Source organism: Mycteria americana, chromosome 2, assembly GCF_035582795.1.
Source record: "Mycteria americana isolate JAX WOST 10 ecotype Jacksonville Zoo and Gardens chromosome 2, USCA_MyAme_1.0, whole genome shotgun sequence".
NCBI classification, from domain to species: domain Eukaryota; kingdom Metazoa; phylum Chordata; class Aves; order Ciconiiformes; family Ciconiidae; genus Mycteria; species Mycteria americana.
This window is the reverse complement of record NC_134366.1, coordinates 6,193,615-6,210,275: the sequence shown is the minus strand read 5'-3', so window position 1 is coordinate 6,210,275 and position 16,661 is coordinate 6,193,615. Positions and strand designations below refer to the sequence as shown.

General features: G+C 40.8%; 1 protein-coding gene across 1 annotated transcript in view; it reads right to left on the bottom strand.

Annotated features, from left to right (window-relative positions):
• OXSR1 (oxidative stress responsive kinase 1) overlaps positions 1–16,661 on the bottom strand; it is a 94,401-nt gene that overhangs the window by 6,370 nt on the left and 71,370 nt on the right. The window contains exons 7-13 of the mRNA XM_075492313.1: positions 16,105–16,206; positions 13,336–13,469; positions 11,098–11,146; positions 8,719–8,784; positions 8,343–8,465; positions 4,189–4,224; positions 2,376–2,531 (exon numbers count right to left, since the gene is read on the bottom strand). Of these exons, the coding sequence (XP_075348428.1) occupies positions 2,376–2,531; positions 4,189–4,224; positions 8,343–8,465; positions 8,719–8,784; positions 11,098–11,146; positions 13,336–13,469; positions 16,105–16,206 (666 nt within the window). The remainder of the gene's footprint in view (positions 1–2,375; positions 2,532–4,188; positions 4,225–8,342; positions 8,466–8,718; positions 8,785–11,097; positions 11,147–13,335; positions 13,470–16,104; positions 16,207–16,661) is intronic.

Here is a 16,661-nt window from a genome sequence, read left to right as displayed (position 1 = left end):
AAGAGTAAAAGCTACACAACTTAGAGAAACGCCAAAATGGCAGGAGACTTCAGAAGAAGTGCTAAATGTAAAAAGACTGCTTGCTTTGCATCACAACTTAAGGTTTCTGGGCATTCATGACAGCCTCAAGACCTCCCGTGTTTTAATCCCTGCCCTAAATATCTGATTTAAAAATCTGATACAATTGTGCAGAGTACCTAGGAAATAATTTAATTGGCAGATTAGCATATATTCTCAGTTACTTTTTTGTGAAATCAAAGGCTTTAAAAGCACTTAGCAGCAATTTTACAGCTGTCTATTTTCACTTCTAAATTACTTCCGAGTAATTATTGGAACATGTAATCAAAGCATTTTATATTGGTCAGCAGATTTCCAGAAGGAATGATCCAGGAGGTGTCCATCTTTATAGCACTTGTGATACTTCCAGTAAAGGGCTAGTTCTTAATCAATCTCCACCAAAAAAACTCCAAACCACACAGAAGAGGGTCAGTCACTCTTCCACTACGCAAGTCATCTGTACTGCACATGCCGAGGCAGGGGTTTTAAATCTGCAGTAACAAGTCAGGCACAATGCTAGGCTGATAATTTAAGCCTAGAAGTCTTGACCAAGTTTTTTCATCAGATCACTTGCTTTTTCATGAGAGAAAAAAAAATAACCCTTTGTTTAAGACTAGTATTTTACTCCTCTGTTGGTGCTCTTGTGCCAGCAATGCAGCTCAGGGCTTCTGATCACAACCTTGTTCCTATTGAAGCTGAAAGCTTTCTAGGTCAGTGAAAACAAACAAGGGTTCACAGAGAAGCCCAGAGGTCTGCAAAACAGTAACCAACGAGTTAGAAGAACCAGAGGAGAGCTATAAAGAACACCACATTGATAAAAAGAGCTGTAAAGAAGAACATATTGACAAAAAAGAGCTGTGAAGAAGAACATATTGACAAAAAAGAGCTATAGAGAAGAACATATTGACAAAAAAGAGCTATAAAGAAGAACACACTGACACAAAGGTATGAAGTTCACCTTCGGACAAGCTACCAACAAATAAGCTATTGGGCACTAGTGGCAGGGAGCAAGATACTCTGCTAGTGCAAATCAAAACACTTTCATTAAGGCCAACACTGCTACTTCAATTTACCAAACTGAGAGTCCTGGCCCTTACTACTGTTGATGTTTCAACTGCTGCATAAAATTCAGGGATTAAACACTGGCCCTTTTTCAAGAGATTTGAAGGGGTTTGATTTAAGTATTAAAGCTACTTTTAATATAGCCAAGAATATGTCAGACCCCAACTCCACTATTTTTGTTTAATAACTAATGCACTGTCTTTAACAGTTTTGTAAACAGGAACATGAGCTGACTGCAGTGAAATGATATACGTATCTTTCTACATTCTTTAAAATAAAAATAATGAAACATTCCTAGGAAGGAGTAAGTCTAACAGTTATTTTTCTGACCAACACTGCCAAGTCTCTTCCCCTTGGGTCTGCCAAAGGGTGATACTAGCTTGGCCCCATCCAACAGTGACAGCCTCTCCCCACCAACAAATATGAACATTACTGTGTTTTATAAAAGGTGCCATCATTCAGGAGTCCAGCAAACTCTGCAGTGCTTTACTCCAGCAAACCACGAGACATGTTCCAAGTATCTCACTAATGATTTAGGTTGGCCATTTTTCTCTTTTTAACACAAGCCAGAGCTCTTTCCTGACTTTGCTATGCCTGCCTATCTGACCTATATCCTACACTTCAGGGTGATGTAGCTAAGAATTAAACACGGACTTGGCAAGCTTTCATACTCCCTGTACTTCCCCTCAAAGGTCCATTCTCCCCTCTCTGCTTGAAATGGAAGTGATTGAAAGCACCACAAGGTTCAGAGCTTCCCAGCGATGGAGTTTCTCCACAATTTTTGTCTCCTACAAGGACAGTTTTAACCCAGGCGTCCTGTCTCTCTTTTGAAGCCTGGAGAACTTGCACATTCTAGTTTCTTCTTCTCACTTTTCTCTCCGCTCTTATCCCATAGATGCCAGTGATGCTGAGACACAATCAGAGCCTGCTTGTGCTGAACCTTAAACACTAGAAACAAGCAGCTGCCACTTAAATGAGACTCTCCTTTTTTCTTACCTTTAACCTTGCCTCAAGCCAGAGTTCACTCCCTGAACAGCATAAAAAGTCACTGCTCACCCACAGAATAAGAATGAAAAACTGCTGCACCCACATTGACTATCTTCCTTTTGCAAGCCACCAGGCCCACTGTCACTTCTGCATAAGCAGCAGCACTAATGCAACTCCAGACAAGCAACGTTCACGGCTTCAGATCATTTCAGCAAGTCTTCAACAGAACGGCAAAGTGCAAAGCTGGTACGAAGGGTTTCTGATCTCACCTGGGCTGCTGCTGGGGCTGCTGGAGGAGCCTGACTAGGTGGAGGTACAGCAGTTTGAGGTTGTGCAGGTACTTGTCCTGCAGCCTGAGGTAGTTGAGTAGGTGCCTGTGCTGGAGCATTGAGTGAAGGACCTGGCGGCTCAGCTGATGGGAATAGCTGCAAGCAAAAAGGCATTTTAATGAGAAAAGGAAGTCAAGAGTTCTGACTCAAGCACCAGCTTTCCAAAAAGTGCTTGTTTGCCGCATAAATCACTTGGAGAAGTTCAATGCCAAGGGCATTCCTAGGCCTCCAGGACACTAACACTGATCCCAAGTTGGTGTTCAAGTGGTTTAATGTTTCCTCACGTCCAGGGACCCTTTCTGCCCTGATATTTTCAAGTTTTGCTCACCAGTAAAGAAGGATACGAAACCAAGATAACAGCATGACTGTGGATCTTGGACAAAAATTACACACTGCAGCTAGCAAGGCTGGATGCAGACAGATCATATCCTAGCTTGGACGAGAGCACCCTATCCTTTAGTTTCACCCCTTCTCAGAATCTGAGTCCTACTTATATTTCCAAGTAGCCATACAGTCAGAGCAGAGCGACTCTGCTTTGACTTGTAGTTCCTTTCAGAGAACGCAGCCTAGCATAACATTAAGATAACTATCGACAATTTATCCATTCGTAAAACAAATGTCAGAGTCGAAGCAATCCAGATATTCAACTGAAGAGTGAATTCAGAGCTTAAGTTCTTCAAAACACACAAGACAAGACTGTTTAGGAGTGGACTTAAAGTTAGTCCCTTGCAAAAAAAAAAATCATATGCAACTAATTTGGAGGTGGAGGAAAAGAGCTAAATGAAAGTTTAACTTTTTTTACCTCTTGTGTTATTCAGAACAGAGAAACTGATTTTGGCTTGGTAGCCGAAGAACTGTAAGCTTGATGGCACTTCTTCAGTGCGCCCTCCAACTTACTCTGCTAAGTTGTAGGAAATATAAATCACCCTGAATATTGAAAACATGGGCACCAGACGTCCAAACCACAATATATATTAAGGGATGTATCACAATGGGGAAATTCATCCCAAAGGGATTCTGGTTTTCAGCTTTTTCTTTGAATTTAGAGTTTATATCAAGTTACAGTGGCAGAACTGTAGTCTTTCTTAAGAACTCCCTTTATAACCAATCCTTGGAAACAGATGAAGGAAGAACAGGACAGCCTAACCAAAGACTAATTGCTAGGAGACAGTCCTGTTTATCTTTCCAAACAGGTAGGGAAAAGACAGACATAGCACAGTCTCTAGAAGATAAGCAGTCTCTACCATTGAAAGGTAAGATATACTAATATTCCTAATGTAAGAAACACAGGACAGAACTGAAGGCAGACTATAAATTGCAACTGAAGTTTGCTATTAAATACTAGTACAGATTTATTTCACAATTCTGAGCATAGGTTCCAAACCTGTGAATTAGACTATGCAAAACAGACATTTTAAAGTTGCATTTTGTTGGGTTTTTTTTAAAGAGGAAATGGGAACACAGTTGTTTTACTTAGGTTGTTCTTTTGACCAATTCATTATCTTAAACAGACTTTTGCCATAGCAAGTAAAGTTGAAAAGATATACACCAAAATTACCTCAGAAAGGCCTCTTGTCGTTACACAGCTAATGATTCCTTTTATAGAGAGGTTTTCGAGCAGAGCTCAGCTAGATACTAGCTTCTACGTCACACAATATTGTTTCCAAAGGCATGTTTCAAAAACATGTTCCTTGCAACAACAGCAAGAACTAGGAGTCATCAGTTCAGGAAGCCATTTGCCATTATAACTTACCTCGGAATTCTGTACAGGTTCTTTCACTCTGGGAGACTGAAAAACAAAGAAAAAGCTGTCACTGCCTTGACAAAACTGAGACTTAATGACTAGAAGGCCTTATCTGAACCACACTGAACATATGAAGTCTACATAATTGTTTTCAAATTACTTATATGTATTAAGATGCATAATAAAAGGGAAGCCACACAATTTGTTGGCAACCTAAAGCTTATCATAATACCCAGAAACATACAGTCATGTTTCAGGACTTGCAGTTGATATTTACACAGTGGCATACAATACCTAAGCTGCTATCATTGTTAACCATTAGCAAAATCCAGTACTCTTGAAGATCACTCAGATTGGATCAAATTACTTGTGCACCAGTATGACAAAATCCATTTTAAGCTACCCAAGTCTTGCAGAAAAAGATAAGCCACACAAATCTGCCTTGCAGAATTCTGCTAGGAAACAAATCCCCTTCGTATACTTAGGGAACTAGTTTGCAAACCAATTTGCCTAAACCATACAAAACCTTGGCCGGGAGGGGAGCGGAGAAATCAGCCTTACTGAGAAAGAAATCTCTCGCCTGCTCTCCTTGCCCTTGGACTCTGCATTATGCTATGCTCTCCGTGAGAGAATGCAGAAAACGGACAGAAAAAGTTCAGCAGTGAAACAGAGAGATCAATGGAACGGAGGGGAAAGTGCAGTCAAAGCAATGCAACCAATCTGCTTATCAGTAAAACAAAGATAACGTGCATTAGCTATTTCACATGAGCAGGAAGGAATTGCCAAGTACTCCCGGAAAACCCTGCAACTAAGAGAGTCTGCAGCTTTGACTTCTAACAGGTCCAATTACCATGTGCAGATAGACAGGTAGGATGGCTTGGTCCATACTGGGATTAATAAAATAGATGTTCCTTCTCCACATAATGGTCTAAAAGACAGGTTGCGATTAGGACAGTACAAGTTTTGACAGAAGAACGTAAGTCTCATCATGCCACTATCTGGAGCCAGTTCATGCACTAACCAATGCCACTAACTTAACCAATGCAGATCAGAGCAATTTGTACCATATGACCCAGAGGCCTCTCATGAGAGAAAGTAAAAGCTCTTAATTCTCAGAACAGCAAGTTGCAAAAAGCCCTCTGGAGAGGAGGAGAAGGAACAGTTCCTTCACGGTGACTATGTATAGACGGCGTCAGGAAAAAAGTCACACAGCTGGAAAGGTAAAGCCTGAAATCCATCTCAATATGTTGAGCCTTCACTTGACAGTTACCAGGCAAGATGAAAAACACGGCATTGCTCCCAGAGATAAAACAGCCATGTTCCACATCTGCAGGCCACGGCTGCAGTACTGTTCTTTCAGGCACAAAGCTCATATCCAAGAGTACCCGGATGCCCCAAGGAATAACTCAAAAAGAGCTTGTCCGAAAGATCACAGTGTGCTAGACACTGTACAGACGAGTATGGAAACACTGACTCTGCCCCACAGCTAAAAACTAGCCCACATAAATGGCAAACAGAGGTAAACTAAGGAAAAACATGGACAGAAAGGAAATAGGACAAACATTAAAAGATGTTTACCTAATTAAGGCACAAATAAGATGACTTTGGGGATGTGCTGACATGTATTAGTTCTAACTTACTTTTTGTTTCTGTGATCAGAGAAGATGCGAGTAACCAGTGAAATGTGACCACATCACGTGCCACCGCACAGGTTTATTGAGTAACGGAAGCGAATTATTTAAGACCCCACATAGCACAATTGCTCTAATTAAAATTCAAGCTTTTAAATACCAAGAGTAAAGAAGTTCAGTAAGCCTTTATATCCAAAAGGTAACGTTAAGCCAGCAAGTTAGCTTATTCAATGAATTGGGCAGATATTTCTGGTTGTTTGTAATAAATATTGGTCTGCTTTCGGGTACAGTCCTAGCAAGAGACTTGTAAAATACATGTTTGTACATACTAAATTCACCTTTTTTTCTGTAAAGTGGAGACAAGCGAAAAAAATACAAACACTTTACCTTTATGTAGAAGCTTTTATGCCGGATAATACTGAAGTATTTTAGCAAATTAAGTCAATCTGCAAGCCATTCTTTTACTTTAAGGCTGACAGCAATAAAACGCAGGTACAGCTGGAATCACAGAATGGTTTGGGTTGAAAAGGGCCTTTAAAAATCCATCTAGTCCAACCCTTCTGCTATGGGCAGGAACAAAAGGTAACACCTATATTTCATGTAAGTTATTCTATCTTAACAACTTAAAATTGCAGAGGGATTACAAGCAGGTGAAATTTACACCCTGTGTTTGAAATATGGCCAAAACACAGGATTAACACTAGTCCTCAACACCACCACCATATTCATGGCAAACACTGGCAGTTTAAATACAAGTCAAGATTGCTCGAAAAGGCATCAAATGCAAGAGGTACACAGGCGCTCCTATCTTTTCATCTTCACGCTAAAGATGACAACTCAAAAGCTGTGCACAGGAAAGACACCCAGGGCAGGACTCAAGTACCTAAGCAGACGTGTAGTGAGTTCTAAGATGCCATGGTGATAAAAAAGCTCTGCGTTACATCTACACGGGGTGCCTCCAAAATGGCAATATACATCTACATTTAGGGAACTGAATTGAGATCTACTGCTCCAACAGCCATCCTAAAGGTTTCTTGAACGGGAGACCTGGAAGTAAAGGCCAAGCACAGCCCAAATTAGAGAGATCAGAACAGACAGCAGTACAAGGAAATATGCCAAAGCTCCACGAAAAAAAAAAATGGCTTGAAAAGGAGCTTGTAAACATGTGTGTCAATCTGCTCTTTTCTGCATAAGAGGAATGAAACAAGTAAGTACTGCTCAAAACACAGTAAACAGTGCTAAGTCATAGTATCCTGAGCGTAGAGACACGATAGAACAAGTTCTAAGTAATTTCTGAAATAGAGTTAGGGTCTTTCACAATGTTCCCTCCTAAAATTTGGTTATATTTGAACCAACAAAAGGAATTTAGAAGATTTCAGCTTATAAGGGATCAAGAATTTCAGTAGTATCCACCTGCTATCAAGAGATCCACCTTGACCATGTAATGCAAAGATGGATATAGTAAGCTCTTTAAAAAGACACAATAGTTGTTGCCACAAAGTATGGAATTACTGTATCAATAGCAGCCTCTAAAAACCCAAGCATTTCAAAGGATGCCAAAAAGACACAAAATCTTGCATTTAGTATTTAAGTGTCTCTACACAGCACCAGTAGAAGAAAAAGCAATGAAAGAGAAATGAGAAAAATTAAAGTTGTAAAATAAACGCTTCAAACCAATACTGTGGGTTTTTTTCCTTTCATTTTGAAAAGCTTCCTCTAAAAATCCTTCACTGTCTCACCAATTCAATTACAGAATGATTAAAATGCATAGTCCACTTCAAGCTACCTGCTGTAGTGAAAAGGGAACTGGTAAGCCATTACAGTCAAAATCCACTCTGCTGACTACTGGGGGAAGACAATCTGGAAATTTATTGTAATCTTTTAGTTGATCACTATGTATTAATCCTCTGTGTTTCTGGGGGTTAGTCTGGGCTTGGGATTTTTTGGGTATGTGTTGGGGAGGGGGGTGTACACTTTTTTTGAGGATTTTCAAGTGCTAGACCATCACTCCTTGTGACTTCACAGATGGCGTAACATTTTCTACTAGCACTAATCGATTTCAGTGTAACTGAGAGGACAGAACCAGGCCCTGTGTGTTTCAGGTATCAGCCATAAGCACAGGCCCTACTGATTTCAGCTCCATCTTGGAGAGGGCAGTAGGACAAAACCTCTCCTGACACTTCCAGAAGAAAGTACCTCAAACAGTCAGCACCCTTAAAAACAAAGAGAATATCCTAGCTCAAGTGAATTAGTATGCTGAGCTGGGAGCAGACTGTCTGAATTCATGTTCCCAATTATGCTCAGCATCCCTGAATGAGACCAGCTGTGGCCCAGAATGACGACAGAAGAGAGATCAATACAATTTCTTCAGCCTTCAGTCTGCTTTCTCCAGTTCAACTACAAACTTGAGGGAGGTATTATACCTTACTGTGTATCATACTTAAAACAAGGCCACATGCTTCCCAGGGATATTTAGATGTACCACAGTTAGAAAACAAAAGACAGTAAAGTTACCAGAGTTTGAGGACCCACCCTGAGCTGTGAAATTGCTGCTCTGCCTTCCTCACTTTCTTCATCTAGTTCATCATCACTCCATTCCCAGCCACCATCTTCAGTCTTATGAAGACGTCCGCTGGAACCCGGGACTCTCCGGACCTGCTCAGCACAAAGACAGAAAACTGATATGTCAAGCAGACAGTTTCTACAGTTGATCTTTTTTAAGAGAAATAGCACAAGAGCATCTTCAGGTTACACCATCTGCCAGGGTGCTTGATGAGTATTTTATTGAAATGTCTAGCTCTGTATCTAGAAAATGCCGTACTACAATAATTCTCATTAGAAATGTGAACACAAGCATAAAACAAACTAGTATGACTGTAACAGCAAGAGCCCAGGAGATTTTCAGTACCTTTTTGGATCTTTCAGTGATTGTTGGTGCTCTCTGCAACATCTTCTCTTGTAAAAATTCTTTATTCTACAAAAGACAAAACACCAAACATTTGCATTGCTGAAAGTGTCCTTTGATTCCTTCAGTGTCTCCAATAAAGAAACTGTTAAGCTATTTCTAGCAGAAAGCGTTTTACATGTTTCACCGCCGTTCCCCCAAAGATATTAACCACTTTCTTCCTTTGGACTACAGCATATGATTTTTCATCCTAAATACCTTTTAAGCTAGCAGTGGAACTTTCCCTATGCAAAGCAATAGGGAATTAACAATCAAGGAGTTGTATACTATTCCATCTGATTTACTGGGCAACATGCTTATACTTATTATATCCCAGCATTTGATACCCTGCTGAGACATTTGGCATTCTTCCACTCGCAGATACTACACCACCTGGATCCAGCCACTTTGCTTTATCTTGCCCCTAAATTTATGCCTGTCCAACTGTCAAAGGCAAACCTCAGATGTCAGGCAGGCTGGGATGCAGGAACTTCTACATGCTGGAGTAATGAGACCCAGGAATTAGGGCCACAGGAGTTACAGTGGCTGAAAAAATGCACAGGACGTGACATTTAGAGAGGAAGTAAAATGCGGTGATCACAACAGACTAAATATTGGGAAATTGCTGTGATGCTTTACTGTATTAAATTTCCTCTTCAGCAAGCTACTCTGGACTGGCTAACATGTGGGCTCCTGAAGGTAGAGTTTTCCAACTGCTTGACTACAGAGCCAAACTACTTGGCTGCAGAGGAAGCAGGCTAGGCAAGTACCGTGGCATTAGGACTGGGATCTGGCTGGGTATTTCATACCACAGGAGTGAGGTTGCATAGCCCTGCCGACTCTGCCCATGAAGTGCTCCCACAACTCCCCCGTGATGGCTTCTCGCACATAGGATGGAGAGCCTCAAGATGCACGCTGTCACTTCCTGATAAGTGGCTCTCAGCATTATCAAAACATACTTTTATTAACATAGACTGTATCTAAATATATGGTTCAATATAGACATATAGAAGTTGGACTCTTCTGTCTTCAAGTTACAGCTGTCAGTTTGGCAATGGCTGATGTATGAAAGTAATTTAACACCGAGTGTTAACTGGCACACATTTTCACTTTGGGTGCCGGTTTAAGTATTGCCTCATTTACAATAATGTTAATTTTCTATCACCACATATGCTAATACGTTACTCTGCAGCAGCTTAATGAAAGCATGAAGGAGGTTTTACACACAATGAAGTATAACATGAACCAGAACTCACATAACCAAATGGAGAAAGGTCAGCAATGTGTAAACCATCTTGTCACTTTGGACACCAAGTATGCATCCAATATACAGATGCAGACTATTCAGTTGCCTAAAATCCCATTGTGGACAATGAAAACCTAGTTAATACTGTCAAGAGCCCAGGCATCAATTAAACTTGCCCTAAAGCAAACTCCTACATTTCATAAACTGGATCAGTCTCCACACTTCCTTGGTTGCACTTGTTAGATTTCTGTCAACTTTAATAGGACATCCAGCTACTGTACAGATACCTAGATGTGGCCACTTCCATTTAGGCATCTTAATCTGGGAGCTGAAAACTGCTTTGATTAATTGGTGATGCTGCTGTGCTATCCCAAGTATCAGATATCTTTTTAACAGTTTAATCTGTGTTCTGCTATAAAACCCATGTATTTTGATCACAAGCATGCCACAGAAAAAATAAGAAAACAGAAAACATTTCCTCATTCCCATGGAAATAGAAATTCTCCCCTGTATTATTCCTGTCTGTCTCCCCCAGCAAGACCTTGCACATTGCATATGCACTAATCTCCAGGCAGTAATTACATAAATGCTTACTGGCAGTTCACTTCAAGGCTAGAAATGGGAGTTTCCTACTATTTCGTATCACAGGATCTTCACTTTCCATAAGGCAACACAGAGTGAAATAGTTTTAGGTAGCCCTCCGCACAGTGGGCCTTATTGACTGCTTTGCATACAGACTGATTATAGAGTTTACTAAAATATAAGTTACATTTACTGCCACAGAGACCTTTACGGTTGGACACGCGGCCAGAATGGCACCATTACAAGAGAAGAAAAAAAAAAAACCCAAAAGCCAGTAGAAGACATTTAAATGCTCAAGAATTTCTAGATAATTTCTCTTAATAGCAGCATACACAAGGAAGTACAGAAGAGGGGTTTCATTCTGGTCGTTCACAATGACCCATTCACTCAGCTATGCTGGCCCTAAGTGAAACAGCCCACACTCATGCCAATAAAGCTGTCACCATACCTATCATACTTCTGAAAAGTCCTCTCCACAGCTTCTGCACAGATCAGTTTAGGAAGTGTTTTCTTACCTTTGCTTTTGTGAAAAATTTGTGTCTTAAGAGTTCTGCTGCTGTCGGTCTGTCAATAAAAACAGATGTAGAAAAGATAATTATAAATGCTCCCTTTCAACACAATGGTCTTCCAGGTTGCTACAGCTTGACATGGCATCTCATACAGGCATCAGCTTCTCCTGTACAATTCCCCTAAAAATCAGTCAGTGTATTCCAAGTAAGTTTTACACCAGCAGTCTTTTAAACACTCGGTGTATTCTGATCAAAGCCTATTCTGTTCAAAAGCAGTGAATAACTTGGGGGCAGGGGGAAGAAGTTGCTCCCATTTTGATGCTGAACTTGAGTCTCTTGGAGCCAGTTTGATAGGATCACAGAAACAATTTGCTCACCATTGAAATGAAGGATCATCACCTACCGCAGGCATGCAGTACTCGCCATGTGCAAGTAAGAGTTATTTCTGAGATACCTGATTATGTGTGTGTAATTAGTTCTATTAAACACAGGCAGGATGACTATCAACCTTTGTCTAATAGAAAAGGAACAAGTACAAACTATTGTCCCCTTTAAGTTAGGCTTTAGGATAAATACTGGAAAGTAAAAGACATCCCTTGGTCAGTTTAGAAGGAGCTTTCTAAAGACTCAGGCCTACGTGAGAAACTACCAGCTTACAGCATTTCCCACGCTGCAAACTGTGCTTAAATAGTAACAGTGTTTAATTAGTGACTTGCAAAGGCCATTCATTACAAGGTTTATTTCACCTCAGACTAACAGAAAATCATCCACCTTATAGCAAGGGAGCCTCAAAAATAATTAAAAAGCAATTGCACCAAATTTTCCTCTTTGAGAACCCATACAATATGCATAAGCATATATGATTCTGCTAGCTGCTCTTTATGGGCCAACCTCCTGCTCCCATAGTCAGGATGATGACAGTGGCTGTTAGTGGTGCTTGAGAAGAGAGAAGTGGCATGCCACGATTCAAAGTGATTATGTTTAATTCTGATCAGCACACATTCTAACCTGCAGGGACAGGATATGCTTTAGAAAGGAGAAAAAACATCATGCTGGGAAAAAAACCCTGCTATCAGCATTTATCAAGCACTCCACTGGATTCATTAAGCATTTCAAGTGTAAAGCTTGTTAGAAGAGAGATCCCATCTCACAACGCGTGAGAAGCCTTTGTTCCTAGATCCATCACAAGAGGGAACTGAAAAATGTCTTCATTATTAGCATTTTATGAAGGGACTTTTCCCCTTCCAGAATTAGTTTGCTTACTGAGGGGGAAAAAAAACCCCCAAAACTTAAGAGGTATAAAAACTGATCTGTGGGAATGCTTGTTTCTTTAGCTTTGCATTTTAAGGAACACTATTTTTAAACGCAGGACGAACACTCCTTTGAACACCTTCACTGAGACTGGCAAACGCTATGACTGTCCTCCACAAAAACACGTCTGAGTACTTGTATGTGACAGGGTGTGGGTTTTAAACAGTGCCATAGACAGCCGGACCCTCGTGCAGCTTTGAACGATGCCATACCATAATGATACAATGCTATCCTGGGAACGACAACATATGCACCACCCCCTTGGTGTATTTCTAACATCACTGAGTAGTCAAGCTACTGTTACAAGGAAGACTGAAAGTGTCATCAGGTCACTTAAGCAATCTGTATTGATGAAAACATGTTGGTAAAATTTGCCACTGTTTTTTCCAATTCTCCCCCCCCCAACCAAATATTACTTATAATTAAGCAAGTCAAAACTACACTGAAAGCCTTCTTTGCACTGGCAAATTTTTAAAAGTTTATTTATGAAGCTTCACAAGTAAACACGTATTGCCCAACATATAATTTCTGATTTATAAACACAGAGCAGTTTTGACTGGGAACAAAACAGAAACTGCAGTCACGTGCTGGAGGTGGCAAGGGAGAATGGCACTACACATGCAGTGGACTGGGATGCACTCTCATTAACCCGAATGGAAGATGTGTGCCCTAGCCAGGCACAATGCCAGACATTTATCCTTAAAAATAAGGACAGCCAAGAGAATTTGCTGCCACACAGCAAGATTCCTGTGTTCCCTGTGACTGAAAGGCCTGGAGGGGCAGAAAGCGTACCAGCTTTAAAAAAAATATGGAATACAATGAGTTTTGTCGGTTTGGTTTAGGGGTTCGGGGGGTGGTGGTGGTGGTGTGTGTTGTTGTTTGTTTTGGTTTTCTGTTTGTTTGCTTTTTTATTTTGGTGTTACCTGTTCTTACCTTTTCTCAGGGTCTTTTTGTAGGCACGATGAAATCATCTTCCTAAATGATTTCCCATACTTCTTTAGCATCTCCTTATCTTGCACACCAGTTTCCAAAGATGGAGGATCATTTTGTAGCGTCAGCATTAAAACCTGAAAGAATTACATCTATTGGCAATGAGATTTTTCTTGGCCTTTGTTAGAGACAGATCTTGGGAACACTGTATTTTAGACAAGAATTTTCATCAAGCACCTGAGTCAACAAGGACTGTTTCATTACAGTGGCTCTCTGAGGGTAGCCTGAGGTCAGAGTGAAGTTTCTTACAATTTAGACTGTGTCCTTGCATTCACCAGACAGCAAAAACTCACCTACCTTTTCCTCAAGGCAATTATAGGGTCTCTCCTCTTCCCCCTGCTTCCCACATTCACTAACTTTGTAGAAACAATTATTTTCAAAACCTTTACACCTCTGCAAATTCTGACTGTCAGCTGAGAGGTTCAAGACTCATACAACAGGATCTAGAGAGTTACCTCCACCTCCTTTCCTTGGGAAGCCAGGCTAATTTATACCCAATTTATGCTACTGTTTTCCATCACATCTCCTGGCCCACGGTGCAGTCTGCGGGCCAAACACAAGGTTGGGACGTGCTTTCAGGCCTGTTTGGTGTGATTAAAGGTGTAAGCATAGCAGAACTTCTACCAGCCCTTCCTCATTTGAGATGAGCAGTTGTGCAAGGCATTTGGTTCAAAGGTTCTGTTTAAACCTCCCTGCAGGTATTTCTTAGCTAGAAATTAATGTAAAAGCAGAAGGGCAACATAAAAAAATACAAGGGTTCACTTCCATGTACCAATGCGACAGCAGGTGAAGACATTTCTCACACAAGCATCCATTAAGCCAAACTGATTATTTCCTTCACATCACTTATTCTGAAGGAAAGAAAGAAAATTACTCATTTCCATTTTCACTTGTCACCTACATACAGATGAATATCTATTTTTAGAAAAGGAAGCAGCACATAGCACATTTAAATAGCTTTCAACAGCTATATTGCTTAGGGCAGCAACAGCTCATCAATCTCGCTGAAATTGTACAGACCATGACAGAATTCCCTGCTTTTTTCCCCTCTCCTTGGAGGGTCACTTAATGCATGGGTCATTTTATCACATAACAAAATTAATCTGCAGTGAAATACAATTACATTCAATAAATAAAACACAGAAGTCTTCTTGCAGGCTGCATGACTGGAACCCATACCTAATAGAATCGGATACTCATAATTCTATCTACCATATGACAACACACAATACTAAATAGGCGATCTTTGTATTCAAAGCTACAACCAATGCATTCAAAACACAATAAACAGAAGTACAGCTTCTTGCAGAAGCTACTGCAAAATGCTACCAATATTTACAGCACAGAAGGAAGCATCAATGAAAACAGCAACAGCTAAATCAGCAACACATCTCCCTGAACTCCTTGCTGCTCTGCCACGATCACCGATACGGTACGAAATTTAATGGCATTTCTAAACCACTCAGCTACTCAACAGTCCCTGCACAGAGATGACAAGTCTTAAAATACTGTTCTACGAGAGTTAAACCAGTGCAAAGTCCTGGCATTTAAAGTGATACACAGATGTCCCTTTTCTATTGAGTTAGGAGCTATTGGATTCCCAAGTGCTATTGTAATTGAGAGGTGGAGATGCACCCAGGTCCTAAAGAGGCGACACCCACCTTGCATAGCACTCCAGCAGTTAAAAGACTCAGAAAAGGAAAGCTTGCTCCATGGTATGCCTACAATTGAGGGACTTGGCACCCATAGGCGTCATATCCCAGGTAAGTAATCTAACCATAAAGGTTAGAAAGAGCTCTCCACCCCCTCCTGTTCGATTCGAGGGAGTATGCATCCCAGGAGTAGAACAGGGTGGAAAATACAGAAGGGACTAAAAGTTTCATGCTTGAGCCAGGGCACCATCAGATCTCAAAGGGGCTAAGGAAGAGGATATCACAGCTCAGTAGAAGGACAGGATGCTTTAGACCTCAACTGATGGGGTCAACTCTGTTAACTTTAAGATGTAGACTCCCTGAAAGAAAAGGACGTTGGAAGCAGCTGCTGGTTCAAGAGTCAGAAAATAGGGAAAGTAAGCCAAACTATATGGCAATCCAAAGTTCAAGACACTTAAAAAAAGATTTTTGAAGTGTCAGTGTTTAAACAAGAATGCTTCCCCCACCTCAACTTCAATAAAATATTCATATTGCCAATACCACGCTATTTCATACTGATGTGGTACTTTCCAGAAATGCCCTACCCTGGTTCAGTGATTGACAGACTGTGTTGGCATTAAACAAAATAAGATGTTCTTTTGGATAACTGGTAACAGGACTTCTGAGAGGTATCAAGAAGGATTATCAGTGCAGGAGAAGGAATAGCTCACCATCCCAGTGTCACTGGATGCCAGATAACATTTTCTGAATCATTAGTTATGTCCCTAAAAACATCCTCTGCCTTCAGAGGCTCCAGGATTAAAACACACAGCACTTTCCTCAAGAATGGTGACCCTGGCGAGACTCAGGATCTAAATAAGAACTGCACACAGTTTCAGACAATGCTGATTAAGTGGCATATTTTTAAAAAGTGACTTCAGATAAATCCAAGAACATTGTGATCCACAAGTGCAAGTTGAGAGGACAAACTCTTCAACGAAGCATGCTGGCCAAATTCTTGGAAACACCCACAGAACACACTGATCCTTTATCTTGCACAAGTATCTGGAGACCTGCTCACCTTCATTGGAGGGTATTTATGGTAAGGAGCTGCCCCTGTAGCCAGTTCAATAGCAGTGATCCCAAAGCTCCAGATGTCGGCCTTGAAATCGTATCCTCTGACCTGAAAAATATTAGAGGACATTAGCATGTGCGTCTTGCTATCCTAAACTACAATCCCTTTCTTTAGCCTATTACACATCCTTTCGCCCTTTCCTTCCTTTCCCCTCAAATTTGGAAAGACCAGCATTATAGTATTAAAGAGACAGAAAGAACACTTTCTCCCCCCTCTCCCTCCCAGCTCCTTATACCTTTGAGTAGGTGTTTTAGAAGTCATAGTCTGATGAAAATTATGTTTGTGGACTGTGCAACTAGGACTGCTGTGCCATAAACCTCTCCATGTGTAGAACATAAAGGGGCACTGGGTTAACCCAGGCTCTGACTTCCCCACAAAAACACAGAGAGTCATTAAACAGTATAATGAAACTCTCATAGTTAATAGATGGACTGCTATTCCCTTGGGACATATGCCTCGCTACACTTTTAGTCAACCGCTTAATCAACCTGACTGCAAACATG